This window comes from Bos taurus, chromosome 1 (genome assembly GCF_002263795.3).
Source record: "Bos taurus isolate L1 Dominette 01449 registration number 42190680 breed Hereford chromosome 1, ARS-UCD2.0, whole genome shotgun sequence".
Classification (NCBI taxonomy): Eukaryota; Metazoa; Chordata; class Mammalia; order Artiodactyla; family Bovidae; genus Bos; species Bos taurus.
This window is the reverse complement of record NC_037328.1, coordinates 108846674-108864671: the sequence shown is the minus strand read 5'-3', so window position 1 is coordinate 108864671 and position 17998 is coordinate 108846674. Positions and strand designations below refer to the sequence as shown.

Here is a 17998-nt window from a genome sequence, read left to right as displayed (position 1 = left end):
TTGATTGTTGGTCTTGGTGCAAATTCTGGCTCTGCCACTTAAGAGTTGCGTCACATTTGGCAAGTTACTTAGCTTCTCTGACCCTCAGGTTTCTCACCTGTAAAATAATGGTAAGAAAATAGTGCCTATTTCATGGGTCTGTGATGAAGAATAAGTACTAGAATCCATAAAAAGCGCTTAGCACAAGCCTGGCACTTGCATCCTCTTACTTGGCATCCACTTGGTTATAAACTCAGCCAGGATCCCTGAAACTGCATGGATAACTCGTTTGTAAGCTGGTCTTCCAGGGCACTGCTGTCCATTGGAACTTTGTGCAGCAGTGGAAATGTTCTGGCCGTGCGCTGTCCCGGACAGCAGCCACTCTCCACACTGGCCTGTTGATCGTTTGCAATGTGACTGGTGCAACTAAGGAATTGAATTTTAAATTTTATTTAATTTTAATTAACTTCAATTAAATATCCATGGTTAGTGATTACCATATAAACAGCGCAGATCTAGAGTATGTTGTATGGATATTATTATTAAATTGAAAACAAAATTTACATTGTCTTGGAGAACGTGAGGACACCTAAGAATATGTCAGTGGACCCGTTTTGAAATCCCTTAGTAATTCTGTGGTGATTTGGCAGTTATTTCTCTTCTGCTGTCCTTCTTTTGGTTCTGATATCTGTTTACCTTTCAGCATTGTTTTCACCAGCCCATCCTGAAACTCTTGGCAACTGCAACATTATTTAAAGGCAATTCATCAGGCACATTCACACTTAGGCTTTCTATGAAAACTCATTCCAAGCTGACATCTCTTACTGAAATTGCTATTTACTTCTGCCAAACCATTCACAGATCTCTATGCAGGAACAGATGTTCATTAATGTCCACTTACCTGCAGTTATCTGTAGACAACTTTGAAAGCAGCCAGCTTCTTCCATCTTATGGTCTTGAGGAAGGTTGCAGTTTAAAAGAAAAATGCCTTGCAGACAGTAGAAACTCATGAAATGTTTTTTGAGTGATATAGTAGCCTATATTTACATATATTTAATATGCATGCAAGATGCTTATGCCATCTTATTAATGTTGTCTTTAATAATTTGAAGTAAACACTGACCTGTGTCTATATATATATGTCTGTTTGGAGGATTTGACTTATGTTAATTGTGATGATTTTGCCATTAATCATTTTCAGGTGTTAGTTATCTTTCCTGAAACTCCCCTTTTTGTATTTTTTTAGTCCATAGTGTTCACGGAGAAGGCAATGGCACTCCACTCCAGTACTCTTGCCTGGAAAATCCCATGGATGGGGGAGCCTGGTGGACTGCAGTCCATGGGGTCGCTAGGAGTCGGACATGACTGAGCGACTTCACTTTCACGCATTGGAGAAGGAAATGGCAACCCACTCCAGTGTTCTTGCCTGGAGAATCCCAGGGACGGGGGAGCCTGGTGGGCTGCCGTCTCTGGGGTCGCACAGAGTCAGACACGACTGAAGCGACTTAGCAGCAGCAGCAGTCCATAGTGTCCAAGTTGTAAAATCAAATAATTATCTGAATGAATTACTTGCATAACTCCTATTTTCAGATAACTGTCCTCAGAGAGATTCAGGACAGAATCCTGTGTCCCAGGGAAACAGAACCCTGTTTGCAAAAGAAAATGGGTAAGCTTTTTGGAATGTAGGTTAGAATAAGAACCTTCCACTGGCATTTTGTTTTAATGCTTTTACTTTCTACTTGTGAAATTCAGATAAATTAGCAGAATTAAAACCATGAATTACTTGATGGAGTACCCCACCTCTAAGTAAGAACAGAAAGGAGCAAATTCCTTTTTAAATAAATTCTATAATAAAATTTTATAGCAAGGCCATCCTATTTGAAGGAAGAAGTAAGATTGATGAGAAGTGGTTTTTCATTTCAGTTAGTAGGAGTTTATTTCATTTTGGTAATTACACTATGTTGATTTTTTTTTTCTTCTCATATTACTTTCAGGTTTGACTTTACACATAAAAAACAATCAGGTGGTGCAGGCCAGTTTGGAAAAGTGATAGGTGTACTGGAGCCTCTGGACCCAGAGAACTACACTAAGTTGGAGTTTTCCGATGAAACATTTGGGTCGAATGTACCAAAGCAGTTTGTGCCTGCTGTGGAAAAGGTAAAAACAAACAAAGCCTTTATTGCATTGAAAAAAATAAAAAGTGTATTAGATATCAAATCATATTGCTGTCATGTATTCTGTGGTTCATTTTTGTTCCAGTCCTGCTTCTTTATCTGATTAAGCTCTCCATCTGGTTTAGAATCATTAAGTTCAAGAGCTATAAATATAGGCTATGACAATGAGAGGAAATCATTCTGTCTCTGAATCATAGTTATTACATTTCTCTTGATAAGTTGAAACTACTTGATTGATTATAATTAGCAATTGAAATTTTCAGTAGTCATTAGGGGTTTGTGAAAGTTTTACATGTAGTACCCTTGTAGTAGAATGGTCATGCGTTAAGATTCCCAGGACCTGCGTGTGTTGTTATCTCTGCTAATGATTAATATGTCCTTGCATAAATCACAGTGTTCAGAGCCAATTTCTTTTGTAAATTGAGCATACAGTACTTAATCCCGAACCCCTCACAAAATCGAAGATTGGATAAGACTCTGACATTTCTTTGGGAATTGTGAGGTGTTTTGCATATATAAGGGGTTATTTGTGTTTTGCTAGCTTTCTACATCACTGGCTTTAAGACTGTTGTAAACCTTTAGCAACTGTCTATTCATAAAGATTAAGGTTATTTTTTAAAAACTTTTAACTTAGAGGTCTTTAGTAACAGATCATGATTTTGGTTTTAGTATTAATTGTGGTAGCAGTTTTTGTGATCATCCATTATACTTAATTTCAAAACAGTATTTTGTCATTCCCACAAATGAATGTGTCATTCACACAAATTTAAATTATCTTTTACTCTCCAAGATTAACATAGGTGAAGGAAAGCTTAGATATTTTACAGCATTCAGAGTTTACAGTTTTGAAGTGTCAGAAATATATTGTACTACATGTGCAACTGTGTAACTAGAATTGTAGCAGCTCTGCAAGTATTTAATGAATGAAAAAGAACTGCACACATAGCAAACTGCACTCTTGAAATATGTCTAGTTTATTGTATATCAGTTATATCTCAGTAAAGCTGTGTCTTAAAAGAATTGCTTTGGAAAAATGAAATTAGTTTTTAATTTTAGTTCTAACATTGTGTAGCACAAAAATTATTATGTAGTGGTCTGCCAGTGAGTCAGAGCAGTAATAGGTATAGAGTAGGAGCTTAAGACACAGCTGTTGATAAGATGTCAGTTTTGATTAAAGTTTTACTTTAGGGAATTTCTTAGATTTGCCTTTCCTCTGTTTACGCCTTGTAAAATTAAGATCATGCTCAATCTACAATGTATCATGAGAGTTTAGTAATTCTTGAATATTAGGTTATGAGAAAGTGATGGCTAACACTCAGCATCGTTTTCAAACCATTTCATACCTTTAAGTAATAGACTGTTCCAAAGGATTGTTTATCTACATTCCACAATAATAAAGCTTAAATAGGCTGTTCAACTTTAAAGAAATTTAAAAAAAATTAAATATACATGAAAATGTTAAACTTCTGAATACTAAAATGTTTGAGGGTTTTTCTTAATGCATCTGCAAGTGAAGAGACACTCAAGAAGCTTATTCATTAACAGGGGTTTTTGGATGCCTGCGAGAAGGGCCCTTTGTCTGGTCACAAGCTCTCTGGGCTCCGGTTTGTTCTGCAAGATGGAGCACATCACATGGTGGATTCCAATGAAATCTCCTTCATCCGCGCAGGAGAAGGTGCTCTTAAACAAGGTAGCTGCGCCTGGCACCTGCCACATCGATGAGTCTGCTTCCCTAGTCGACCGTCAGAGCCACAGAGGGCGGCCTTGTGCTGCTTAGGTCTCCTCCCAACTCCCCCACTCCTTCTGCCCACTTCCCCTGGGGCAGTAGGCAGCACTCGAGGGAACAAGGTAGCTTCTGGACAGGTACTCATAGAATCGGTGTGAGGAAAGATTACTATGTTTTCTTTCTTACAAAACTAAGATCCTACTTTGTTCTCTTCAATTATCTGGTATTTTTCATATGTTTAAATTCATAGATAATCTGTAAGCTGTATTTTTAATAGAGAAGACAAATGCTTAGAATTTTAAGAAATATTTTAAACAAACATTAACTATAGTCATGCTGTTTTTAGTGATTTATTCAGATGTCAGAAAAATCTATAAATTTGTAAACAGTTTTTTCACATATGGCATTGTAGGCTTTTAGGCATTTGAAAGAATTCAGTAAACCTTATTCTCAGTGCAGATTTCTTACTAAACTGCTAAAATTGTCAACCTTTCTCACAAGGATAATGTGTATTAAAACCCTGATGATACCAGAACCATAAACAACTGCAGGTGTATCTGACTGATTGCTTTTAAGAGAGAAAAGCAAATGACACAGCAGTTTGATATCAGGGTTATTCAACAAAAGAATTTTAAGTTATAACTGAAAGTCAGAAAATTCATTCTGTTTGTCATCTCTTCCATATCCATTAGATGATGATTCATTAGTTATGTCCATAAGTGTGTTTTCACAGAAAATGACATTATAATTCATAAAACATTTCATAAATATTTTTATCAAAGAAGGTCAAAATGGACAGCAGAAAATTCTAACACTTCATTTCCAGGCATTCAGAGAATCAGGATTTTATTGATTTTGTTTGAATTTTGGACTTGGTTGTTTTTAGTCTGTCTGCATCTGTGATCAGGTGTGGGGCAGTGGCTGGAGAAGGTTGCTTATTTCTTGACCAAGCCGCTAATTCCTTATTTTGCTTAATGGGAGCCATTAGTTGTTATTTCATTTCCTAGTTGTGAAAGAGGAAAAGAATCCTTCATTTTCTTTATGCCAGCTAGCTGTCTATTAAAAATGCAGTTGAAATCTATGATCTAGAAACTTTGTCAAAATCTGACAATTGTGTTAATAGGAAAAGGGAAATAAAGTCACAAAGTAAGATTTTATATTAGGCATGACGGAGAAGGAAATGGCAACCCACTCCATTATTTTTGCATAGAGAATCCTGTGGACAGAGGAGCCTGGTGGTCTGCCATCTGTGGGGTCACACAGAGTCGGACACGACTGAAGCAACTTAGCAGCAGCAGCAGCAGATTATAACACTTGCCTTTTGCCTTCAAAGGTGTTTAGTACTTTAATAAGTCTTAAATTGACAATTTAGTTGTAATCACTTTATATTTTTCTCAGCTTTATTGAAGTGCAGTTGACAAAACTGAAATATTTTAAGTGATGATTTGATAAACATATGCATTGTGATACTTTTTGCATTGTGATACTTTTTTTAGTATAGTTAAGACAAATTAGAAATCACGAACTATTCTATCCTGGAAATAGGTAGCTTTCCTGGGTAGAGGTTACATAAAGCAAGATAATTGGTAGAATCAATAAAGAGCATCATGCTTTTCAGTTGTACCTATATGAAATATAAATAAATGTAGATTAGATGTCCATAATATACACATACGTATATCCATGAAAAAAATCTGTATGTCTATGATATTAATTAAACAGATATGTACCATTTAGTTTTTGAAGACTTCAGTGTGCAGATATTCGTCTGTGTGATTAATTGCCTGATAGGGAGGCAAAGGAAGAGCACTAGATGATGGTAGAACTGAGGCGTACTGTGGGGTTTTCGCCAGAAAAATACGTGCAAATGAACAGGGTGCTAGCATGAAAAATGAGTTACTTTGCTGTTTCATCATCTGATTCTTTTTTCTCCATGATTAAAAGATAAAAGTGTAAAAGAATAAAAAAAAAATTTGCTGGGCTCTTAAGAAAATCAGCTTTTCATACACATACCTACCTCCACTGATTATCATATAAGACTTTTAAGGTGGTAAATGTTGCTAATTGAGCTTAATATCAGATTAACTTATACTTTTGAACTATTCTATTATCAAAATTGGAAGAAAAATAGTTCATGTGCTCATATGTTTTTAATTTAAAAAAGTGAAAACTGGAACTATATTCAGTCACAATTTAAACTTTATCCCTGAAATTAATCAGTGATATAACTAAAACTGAAACGTGAAATTAAATGTTCTTTCAGGGATTGGTTCACCCCATGGATGTTAACCGTTACCATCATTTTCTTTTCTTTTCTTAACTTTTCATGTTCTGCCCTGGTCTTAGTTGCAGCATGCAGGCTCTTTGATCTGCTTTGTAGCTGCAGGGTATTTTTAGTTGTGGCATGTGGGATCTTTAGTTGCGACATTCGAACTCTTAATTGTAGCATTCAAATTCTTAGATGCAGGATGTGGGATCTAGTTCCCTGATCAGGGATTGAAGCCAGACCCCTGCCTTGGGAGCGCAGTCTTAGCCACTGGACCACCAGGGAAGTCCCACCGTCATTTTCTTTGGCCAATATTTAGACCACTGTGCTTGGTCTCTCCACAGACATTTAATTTGTAGTTACTCTACAGGAGAAATAAAGGCCTACTCAGGATTACATAGCTCATTTTACTCATCATTGTCCCTTTTTTGATCTCCCGGGCTGAGTTTGAATCTGGCTGTTCTTCATACTTAACTGTGGACATGGGCATGTCCAGCTGCTTGCAGATAGTAATTCCACACTGTTAAATCAGAATGTACTTAAATATTGCACAGGCTTCCCAGGTAGTGCTAGTGGTAAAGAAGCTGACTGTCAGTGCAGGAGACATAAGAGACACAGGTTCGATCCCTGGGTCAGGAAGATCCCCTGGGGGATGGCACGACAGCCCACTCCAGTATTCTTGCCTGGAGAATTCCGTGGACAGAGGAAACTGTCAGGCTATAGTCCATGGGCTAACAAAGAGTCAGACACAACTGAAGTGACTTGCACACAACACACTTGCACATATGTGTTTGGGCATAGTGAAAGCTTATCCCTCCCCCCTTCATATTACCTTTGACCTGTTCCATGCCACCCATTCCCAGATTTTTGTCTCAGAGAAGTCACAGTAACATTTATTGATGACTTTTGTGCTGTGTATTAATATTATGCTAAGTACATGAATTATCATATCTTCCACAGTGACTTGATAGTTGAGAAAACTGAGACTCAAGAGTAGTTAATCGAATGACCCAAGGCTACTTGTTAGTGGTGGAACTGAGAGTTAAACCCTCACCAGGGTCCTAGCCCTTGACCACCTCCTCTCAAAACTCTTTGGCACCCAGCATGGTGTTTTCAGCTTTATCCCTAGTGAACTGAAATAGAAACATTACCACCTCTGCCCACCACTTTAGACTTAAAGGTCTTGTGATGGATGGTGTGGATATTTTCACTTCCTGCTATTCTTCAGGAAAAATTGCTTTTAGGACTTGGCTGCCATGTGACTATTGAAAAATGGCAGGATGAATTAGCTCTGGAGTCTTGTCATTACGGAATGGGACAGAGAAAGCATGAAGAAAGGCAAGTGAATCAGAAGGTGGATTTGGGAAGAAAGAAGGAATTAAAAGGAGGGTGGGGGAATATGAAACAGAACTGGACAGGTTGCCCTCAACAGTTAAGGGAGGACTGTATACTTGGCCCCTTCTTTCCCTTTAGGATATGATGACTCTTTCACACTTTAGCTCTTTTATATTACTGACCTTTTGAAAACACTAGATAATATGTAACTAAATATGTCTGTTCACATCCCTCTTTCTGGGTCCCTCTGTGTGTGTGTGCTCAGTCATGTCTGAGTCTTTGCAACCCCATGGACTGTATAGCCCACCAGGCTCCTCTGTCTATGGGATTCTCCAGGCAAGAATACTGGAGTCAGTTGCCATGCCCTCCAGGGGATGTTCTCAGCCCAGGGATCAAACCTGCATCTCCTGTCTCTTGCATTGACAGGTGGGTTCTTTACCACTAGCACCACCTGGGTTCTGCATTAGTTACATTTATTTAGAGCCAAGGACAGAGAAGGCGATGGCACCCCACTCCAGTACTCTTGCCTGGAAAATCCCATGGATGGAGGAGCCTAATGGGCTGCAGTCCATGGGGTCACGAAGAGTCAGACACGACTGAGCGACTTCACTTTCACTTTTCTCTTTCATGCATTGGAGAAGGAAATGGCAACCCACTCCAGTGTTCTTGCCTGGAGAATCCCAGGGACGCGGGAGCCTGGTGGACTGCCATCTATGGGGTCGCACAGAGTCGGACACGACTGAAGCGACTTAGCAGCAGCAGAGCCAAGAAAGCCCAGCCATTGTGGTAACCCAAGAAGTTACAAGAAATAGAGCTGCTTCCATAGTCTAGAATTTTTAGTCTAAACTGCTTTAGATGTCTACATAGAATTCTGCAGGGCCTCACTAATGACCCTGAGGAATCTGCAGAGCTCACTTATCCCTCTTTTGAAATCAAAACTCACTAATTAGGACTAATGAGTCAGAGGTAGGTCTGAGCTAAGATATGATTTGAACTAGAAAATATTTCAAAGAAATGCAAGTATATTAAATGGCTGTTCTAAGTATTGCACTTAAGTTAGTAGTATCTTTAGAACAAGTGGTTTAAGGAATATACAAGAATAATTGCTGACTAGTTTATTATAAACAGAATGCTTGGGAAATTAATAATTTTTTGAAAAATTACATATTTGTCACCTTTTCGTGCTTTATTTATCTGGGGCCGTGCTGGCTCTCTGTTGCTGTGCGGGCTTTCTCTGGTTGCACTGAGGGGGCTGCTGTTGGTGTGTGCACGGGCTTCTCACTGCGGAGCCTCTCTTGCGGAGCGCGGCTGCAGGCTCAGCAGCTGCAGTAAGGGCAGCGTGTGTTCTCAGCAGTTGTGGCCCACGGGCCTAGTTGTTCGGTGGCATTTGGAATCTTCCCAGATCAGATCAAACCTGCATCCCCTGCATTGGCAGGCAGATTCTTACCCACTGTACCACCAGGGACATCCTGCTTCAAGTCTTTAAAGATAATCCATCCAGTCTGAGGCTGAAGTATTATTCCACACTGTCATAATGTCCATATTAAATTTGAGTGTTGGAAGTTACATTCTCTCCACATGGTTACATTTGTCCCTTAAGCATCTGTTACAGTAAGAAGTATCCTGGTTACGTACTAAGTGGGACTAAAACAAAATAAGTGTGGACATTCACATTGGGGTACAGTGCTTAAATGGCCATTAGCCTCTCAGCCAGTGTCTTTATTTTGTTGGTAAAGAAGCTCAATACCTGGATTGATTGTGTTTTTCCAAAAGGCATGTCACTTATTAGAGGCAGAGTAGAAAGCAGAAACTTGTATTTCTAGCTCTCAATCAGGTATTGAAATTGTTTAGCCTAGACAGATCTCAGGCCTGACTTGATTATTGTCTCCAAGTGTAAATGTCTGCCAGGGACCAACAGGAAAGGGTTGATTTGCCGAGGTCAGGGACTCAGCAGCTAGTGCGGGTCTCAGAAAGAATCAGTGACCGTTAACTGCATAATTTAAGTGGGAAAGGACTTTACTGAGTGTTGTTCTAAGACCCCTTTTATATTATTCTCTGCAACCTCATGATTTTTAAGGATAAAAATATGGTAATGGAAATACTAATATTAGAATTAAGTGTTGTCTTTCTGGAAATTCCATTTAAGAGTGGCTGCTACTGCTGCTAGAAAAATGAGTCCAGATCAAATATTTTAATCTTATCATTTTTGTGTGTACCTTTGGGAGAGTACTTTCCATCTCCCTTTTGTACATCTGGGTAAGGAAAGAGTTCCAGTTTGTTTAAAGATTAATAAAGCGATGTATTATTTATTTTTTTAAACTCCAGCCCTGGCAAATACAGCATTATGTATTCTTGAGCCCATTATGTCGGTGGAAGTTATAGCCCCAAATGAATTTCAGGGACCAGTGATTGCAGGAATTAACCGACGCCACGGGGTCATCACAGGACAAGATGGAATTGAGGACTATTTTACACTGTATGCAGACGTAAGTACTGCTAGTCACTGACAACCTTGCTTTTATTATCCACAGGAGAAAACCAGGATTAGCTTTTGTGTTTGGAAATTGTAGAGCAAATTGGCACATTTCCCTGGCTATTCAAGTGTTGAATTTGCGCTTATATATGTGTGTGTCAATTTCTATACTTCGCTGTTAGAGCATCTCTTTAAGTGTAAAAGGTAAAAATGAGATTCATTTCACGTACGCCTTTTGTATGTCATTTTCTTAGATGTACAATTACCCTTCTCCCTCATGATAGCTTTATTTACATAGCTGTTTTCTTATGTTCTAATTTACTAGGATATTTATCTCCTTTGCTTTACTTGACTTAAAGTTCATGGGAGAAAGGGTTTAGTCATATTACCTAAGGTCTCCTAGAAGACATTACTGTGGGCATATCATTGAGGAGTCCAGAGAAAAGCTGTATTAATATTCACCTTTTCACAGAAGAAACACTTGAGTGCTTGAGCTGCAGCCGTGTGGAGTGGGGATGAGGGGGAAAGCTGTCAGTGGTGTCCATTCCGTGAAACTGAAAGATCAATTTGCTAGTTGTGACTGTCAAATGAAATTATCTTCAAATTGGGTTTCTATTCGCAATAAAACAAGAAAGTTTTTCTTTGGCTTCTAATTCTTTTAAACCAAGAGTTACTAGTAGATACCTGAGTCTAAAGGAGTTAAATGGCTAAGGCTTCTGTGTTTTTCTCAAATATTTTCCAATAAGTAATGCTGAAGTATTTGCTGCTTGTTTTCAGGTCCCTCTGAATAATATGTTTGGTTATTCTACGGAACTTAGGTCATGCACAGAGGTAAGCAGGTGTTTAAATTTTACTTCAGTGCTCTTCAAGAGGTCATCCTACAAAATGATCATCTTTGTGAAATCTTGGCTGTGCATGAATTTCTTTACTTGATAGTTTTTGGAGGTCTGGTTTTTTAAAATCTTTTTGATTTTGTTTTGAATCCCCAGGGGAAGGGAGAATATACAATGGAGTATTGCAGATATCAGCCATGTTCACCAGCTACACAAGAAGAACTCATTAATAAGTATTTGGAAGCTACAGGTCAACTTCCTGTAAAAAAAGGAAAAGCCAAGAACTAATTTTTCTCACTTTGTTGACGAACTTTAACTGTATCTGCAAGTTTGGATACTTTAATGGATTCCAGTGGAATAAATTCAGACTGAAAACAAGTAACTTTAGAAGCCCTTCCTATATATTCAAGAGTTTCTATTATGTAAAGGTTAATTCTGTGTATATCTCAACTCTGTTGATTGGTTTTATACCGAAATAAAAAATATGGTTGTTATCAAAATATATTTAATATTTATTTGAGAGAGGAGACTTATTTCTGTTCTACTTATAAGCTTAGAACATATATAAACGTGCAGATTTTTCAGCATAAGAATTTTCAGTATACAGAAAAGCTGAAAACACAGTAGAAAGAACAGCCATATACCATCCGTCTAGACTGAACAGTGAGGTTTTGTTAAGAGTGTTTATCAGATAATAATTTGTCATATTTGCTGTTTGGTGTCCATCTGTGTCACATCCATTCTTTAAAAAAATATTTTGCTGAATACTTGAAAGTGAATTGCATATATCATGATACTTCTTAGAGTGTCACTTTTTTTGTTTAAGAGTGGGGTTCCTTTGTGACAACCTGGATGGCCCTACATGGTATTATGCCAAGTGAAATAAGTTAAAGACAGATACTATATGATTTTACTTATATGTGGATCTAAAAATCAAAACGAACAAACATGACAAAACTAAGTCTCATAGACGCAGAGAGCAGAGAAGTAGGTGGTGGTTAAAAGGGGCGGGGAGGGCAGTGAAATCGCTGACTGAGGTTAAAAGGCACAGACTTCCAGTTCTAAAATAAATGAGTCATGGGGATAAATTTTTTTTTTTTTTAAACAAAAAAGGATTCCATATGATCTTAATGGAGAATGTTTTTCAGATTCTTCATTGGGGTATTAAAATGCTAGCTAAATTTCTAGCTGTTTTATATAGAGCTGATGGTATAAGTTTGTGGCTTATACACATTTGTAACTGCCTGTTTTCAGGGGTATAAATGTTGCTTTTTTACAGACCTGTGAGGCAAAAAACAGACCCTTGCATATGCTTGTCTGAGTTCATTTTAATGTTTCTACAGTTTGGAAATAATAAAATACTACTTACAGGGTTGTTGGGTAGTCTGTTTCATCCACGCAGTAAATGTTAGTTGAATTTGAGTCTGTTGGAATGTATCACATACTGTGTTGAGATTATGAAAGACAAATGCTAAGCTTTTGTTTCTAGGGTATATTGGACTTTGCCAGGAAGTTCTGCCATATTGTTCAGAATTGGCTCATCCAAAAAACAAGAATAAGATCTCATAGGAACCCATCCAAGACCAGAACCAACATCTTTTGTTGACTCAGTTTGGTTATAGTTGGTAAAGACCACATTACCAGCCAAAGTAGTCTGCAGAAGGAAAAAATTAATGACAGCATTTATAAATAAGGGTTTCTTTTATCCTGCTCTTAGGATAATTGTTGGCTAATTTAAAGAAAGACAGTGTTATTTGCTTTGGAGAATGGTAGCAGCGCTAGACAGTAGAATCACCCTGATTCCCAACCCTGGCAGCAGGGCTGGGAATTAAAAATTCCTTGTGGAGCTTTAAAAAATATCCAGGCCAACCCTTAGGTACTGCTGCTTCTTTGGATCAAGAGCAAAGGTTTTCCAGCGTATTCTAATGTACAGGCACGGTTAAAGACCCCTGCAGTATCACCGGTACCTCTGAAACGTGAAATGTTCACGTGTGTCATATTGTTAATTTTTGTGTGGTGGTAGATTTTGGGCTGTTAGTTCTTAGCTTGGTAACTTTATCTGTAAGATACACAGTCGATTTTCTATTCTGCCTTCCTCCTCGCTCACTCTTACACTTAGGTTGTGAAGTCACTACACTGTCGCTGTGACGGCCGGGTCTTAGTTCCAGCACTCAGGATCTTTGGTCTTTGTTGTGGCTTGCAACTTTTAGTTGCAGCACATGGGATCAGTCCTCTGGCCAGGGAGCAAACCCAGGCCCCTTGCACTGGGAGCACAGAGTCTTAGCCACTGGACCACCAGGCAAGTCCCACTAAAATTTAATACTGAAGTTAGAGTTTTTCATATTTTAATACTTTTGAAATATGGATGGGTCTTAAAGTTGATGCCAGTTAACCAAGGCAGCCTCCAGGTTACGCAGTAAATTGTGACATATAGGAAAAAATCCCTTTGTAGAAAACATCTACTTGCATTGCCAAAAGTGTGAATTTTTGAATTTGAGCTTTAATTGCTGCTTAAAATGTCTTCAAATAAAACTAATGCATCATTGAAATAGTTAATGTTTTCACAGGCAGTTTATTGTGAGCATTCATTCATTTATCCATAAGTGCCAGGCAGCATGTTATGTGGTTGTAGCACTTTGAAAGTTAGGAAAGGTCACAGAACAGGTCATAGAATTTCCTAAGTTGAGAGAAATTAGTGTAATAAACTCATTATGTCATGAAGGACTCTCATTCGAGGGCCAACATAGAAACTTCCAAATGATTTTCAGAAGAACTTATTAACTTCTAACTATTCATAGCTCAAAACAAAACTATGAGTAGAATCAAATGGAATACAGGCAAAATCCTGGTGTTATCTTGTATGTCTTAAAATTTTTGAAAATTGGAAAGAGATTAGGAAGATGAATGTGATGCTGCCTATAACTGTCATTGTGTCAGAGTGACTCAGAATTCTTTAGACTCTAAATGAAAAGAGGGCTTAGGGAATTTAGAGGTTTTCATTTTATGTCAAGGCAGATAAAGTAATTTTCCTCCATTGTTAGCTAGCAAAATCAAGTCAGCAATTACAGAGTTTGTGCTAGAAAAGATGTTCTAATGGTGATATTGAGAAACTTTTAGTAGGCTTAACTTTTGTGGATTGTGTAAATCTATAAATTAGGTAATTTTTTTGTATGTTGTAAGGGTAGAATTCATCTTTATAATCTATTTTATATGTGTGTGTTAGTCACTTAGTCGTGTCCAACTCTTTGTGATCCCATAGACTGTAGCCCACCAGACCCCTCTGTCCATGGGATTCTCCAGGCAAGAACACTGGAGTGGATTGCTATTTCCTTCTCCAGGGGATCTTCCTGAACCAGGGATCGAACCCAGATCTCCTGCATTGCAGGCAGATTCTTTACCATCTGAGCCATAGGGAAGTCCACACACAGACCTCGCCCCACTGCCTTTTGCAATCACAGTGAGCCACACTGAAGTCCCTGAAATCTGTTAAAAGGTTACCTTAGATTCCTTACCTGGTTGGATTAAAGGTTACATTTGTGAGTCTAATCTCACTACTTAAAAATGCCTTTACAAGGATGAGAGGACTTAGAAAGTTGAGACAAGAAAGATGAAACCCCTTTCTTAACATGACACTGAAAGTTTAGAAATCACAGGACACTGAATGTGCTCGCAATGCTCTTGGCACTTTTTTTTTTTTGGTAAATATTTAGGAAACCAGTTAGAGGAGCTTACTACTTTATCTATCACTAGATTGTTTGAAATCTTAAAGTATTTTCTCTGCATTTGAAATCTTAAAGTATCTTCTCTGCATTATCATGTATGTTGGGGATCTGATATTTTCTTTAAATGACTGTTTCCAATGCTTTGGAAAACTTATCATTCTTAAATCCAGTGGATGTTGAGAAGATGAATGCAAAGGGTTGGGGTTTTAAATGGAGCAGTACATAAACTGTACCTGCTAAAAAACAATAGTATAATTCCTCTTTTCTTTTGTAAGAGTCCATGTCTTTACATACTAGATAGAAGCAATTTAACAATACACATTAGTTGCCTGCAATATGTTAAAACTACTGAGAAATGCAGATTTAGAGATGCGACCATCAGTTTTGTTATAAATACTTATTAGTCCAGCTGTGGTATATACTAATTAACTAGATTTTATACTTCGGGGCTGAAACCCTGAGGAACCTGTGGGGTCACTGAGCAGAGTTCAGTATGCACCTATTCCCAGAGTTGAGTATGCACCTATTCCCAGAGTTAAAAACTAAACCATACCCATCAAGAAATAAAAATCCCAATATATTTTAATGTTTGAATATTTATTTGTAATCACAGGCTTTCCTAAATTATTAGATTGCCTTATACTTGGCTGTTTTACTAGAATAATGATTTAGGCTATTTAATGCAGAGTACAGTCATTTTGTTTAGAATGTGGTATAGACAGGTTTTTCTTGCTTTTCAGAAATTACTAAGCTCCGTCAGTGCCACAGCCGATCCTTCTTCAGTTCCAGAGGCCTCTTCTGGTGTCTGTCGCTCTTGGCAGTGGTACTTCACTTTCAGTGGTTTGCTGGGGTACCAGACCAAGTGAATACGGCAGGGGATAATTTCCTGGGGAACAAGAGTTCTAAAGATTATGATCTGCCAAAACTTCTGGTTTAAGCGATTCTATGTACCATTATGTTTTACCTGTGTTGAGAATTCATGGAGTAGAACAGTATAATCAAAATCAATTGCATCATCATTTGTTTTCTGGAAGAAGAAAAAAAGATTTAGTGCAACAGTTAGGATAGGTTTATATTAGCTCAGAATTTGGAAGGCTCATCTTACATAACTTCTTCAATGGGTGCCTTGAATCACCTGCCACCTCTTTGAGTCTAGCCTCATCTCCTTTGGTGCTATCCTACATCAAGATGTAGAAGTCATGGATTCTTACTGTTTTGCCACCAAGTCAGGAAAATCTAGTAAGATCTTTCTATCACTTTTTCTCTCTAATACTTACAGGTTTTCATGGAGACTAAGGTCTATGAGGATAGGGAGAACCTGTTGATACTCATATATGCACCTCAAGCTGATATGTAGACCTGCTATGCCAGGCAGTTAAGACAAGGGCAGGGCAACCAGGATTTCTCGAAGGCCACTGTGGCCAAGTACTGTGCTAGGCATTTATTTCATACATTTTCTCATGGAATTCTCCCATCCTGCAAGAATATGTATTATGGTAGTGGTAGTCACTCAGTAGTGTCCGACTCTTTGCAACCCCATGGACTGTAGCCCACCAGGCTCCTCTGTCCATGGGGTTTTCCAGGTAAGAGTCCTGGAGTGGGTTGCCGTTCCTTTCTCCAGAGGATCTTCCCAACCCAGGGATCAAACCTGGGTCTCCTGCTTTGCAAGCAGATTCTTTACCATCTGAGCAACCAGGTAAGCCCTAGTTTTATAGGGAAGGTAACGTGAGGTTACAGCTAGTAGGTGATAAATGGGGATTCAAACCCAGATAAATCTATGGACTCCATCACCCACATCCTTCATGTTTTACCACACTGCTTCTAAAATCAGCACATTTTCCAGGTAAGCAGGCAGTCTCCCACATCTCTTTTAGTCATTTGATTTTTATAAATGTTATGAGTGACTAAATCAATTTCCTGTATTTTGACAGTAACTGCTTGGGCTACAAAAGAGCTTATCCCTTTAGTTAAAAAAAAAAAAAAGGGAAGAAATATTTAAACTAATTTGGATTGTGATTTTAATCCACCAGGCTTTCGTTGAGACTATTTAAGAATATGAAAAAGCAAAAACAAAAAGGGCTTGATACTACATTCTGTCTTCCCTTTGCTTAAACTGTTGAAGATTTTTTACAAGCCATGAAATTTCCATCAGGTGGAGAAAGGGAGGGAGGGATAAGGTAAAAAAAGTGGGCCTGGATCAATCACAAATTGACTGCTTTTCTGTGATGCTTTTCATCATTGGGTAGGTTTGCCTTCTGCCTCGCAGCGTACCCATGAATAGTAAAAGCACATATCCAAAAGACAGACTGCACAGTCAGAGAATTCCTAAGAGAACATGTAGAGTCTCTTTTCTACAAAGGAACAGCTTCTGGAGGCCCCAGTTGTCAGTTGGGCATTGCTGGCTTTGGGGTTGGAGTTAGCCTGTTTGACTCATTTGGTGGCGATCTTGACCTTGGGCTCTATTGACACAGCTGGCTGCTGTGCTGCGTAATTCTTGTCTCAGACTTCTGTGCTGCCTGCACGATTTCTCGAGATCTGTTTACCATATATTTCTACAGCTAAAAAAATTGGTCTGGGGGGTTCAGGATGAAGATTTTTTACAAGCCATGAAATTTCCATCAGGTCGAGAAAGGGAGGGAGGGATAAGGGAAAAAGAGTGGGCCTGGATCAATCACAGAACACATGTACACCCATGGCTGATTCATGTCAGTGTATGGCAAAAACCACTACAATACCGTAAAGTAATTAGCCTCCAATTTAAATAAATTAATTTAAAAAAAAAACTGGTCTTATATGTATGTTTTCAGGGCAGTGCCTCTTTGTTTTTGAAAATAGCATTTCTGAAGGAAAGTGGCAATCTCCAGATTTATGGCAAAACGGGAAAAGGCCTGAAATAAACAATGGCATTCCAATTAATCCAGTTAATAATCCAAACAAAAATTTGGGTTATTGTAATGCTTGGACACTCTCTACATTTAATTAAATAAAGTGATTGAAATTAGGCTTATTAAAGAACTGCAGCCCAGACAAGGCACATCCATGAACCTGGCAAAGTATCCAGGGTGCACTGCCCATACCTAGGGCTATGTCTGCCAGGAAGCCATCATTTTTAATATTATTCAGAAATAATCCCTTAGTTTTGTTGAAATCACATATGTCAAAACCTTAGTCCAAACTGATGACCTACTGTCACATTTTCTGATAATTCAGCACCGTAATCTTCCTAGAGACAGACTGAAGTGTTTGGTTTCCTTACTCATGACCCACCCTACCCGCTACTGCCCTGCTCACCTCTAAAAAAGGAATGATCCCTGGCAGAACCAGGGTGGTTTTAGTAGAGAATAGGTAGGCTTAGGTTGAAGGCAATGGCACCCCACTCCAGCACTCTTGCCTGGAAAATCCCATGGACGGAGGAGCCTGGAAGGCTTCAGTCCATGGGGTCGCCAAGAGTTGGACACGACTGAGCGACTTCACTTTCACTTTTCACTTT

General features: G+C 38.5%; 2 protein-coding genes across 2 annotated transcripts in view; one reads left to right on the top strand and one right to left on the bottom strand.

Moving 5' to 3' along the window:
• Positions 1 to 12161, top strand: part of GFM1 (G elongation factor mitochondrial 1) — a 50665-nt gene extending 38504 nt beyond the window's left edge. The window contains exons 14-18 of the mRNA NM_001206149.1: positions 1974 to 2136; positions 3699 to 3843; positions 9806 to 9966; positions 10731 to 10784; positions 10943 to 12161. Coding sequence (NP_001193078.1) covers positions 1974 to 2136; positions 3699 to 3843; positions 9806 to 9966; positions 10731 to 10784; positions 10943 to 11074 — 655 coding nt within the window. The 3' untranslated portion in view covers positions 11075 to 12161. The remainder of the gene's footprint in view (positions 1 to 1973; positions 2137 to 3698; positions 3844 to 9805; positions 9967 to 10730; positions 10785 to 10942) is intronic.
• A 2923-nt stretch (positions 12162 to 15084) lies between these two features.
• Positions 15085 to 17998, bottom strand: part of RARRES1 (retinoic acid receptor responder 1) — a 42013-nt gene continuing 39099 nt past the window's right edge. Inside the window, exons 5-6 of the mRNA NM_001075430.2 lie at positions 15473 to 15535; positions 15085 to 15394 (exon numbers count right to left, since the gene is read on the bottom strand). Coding sequence (NP_001068898.1) covers positions 15245 to 15394; positions 15473 to 15535 — 213 coding nt within the window. The 3' untranslated portion in view covers positions 15085 to 15244. The remainder of the gene's footprint in view (positions 15395 to 15472; positions 15536 to 17998) is intronic.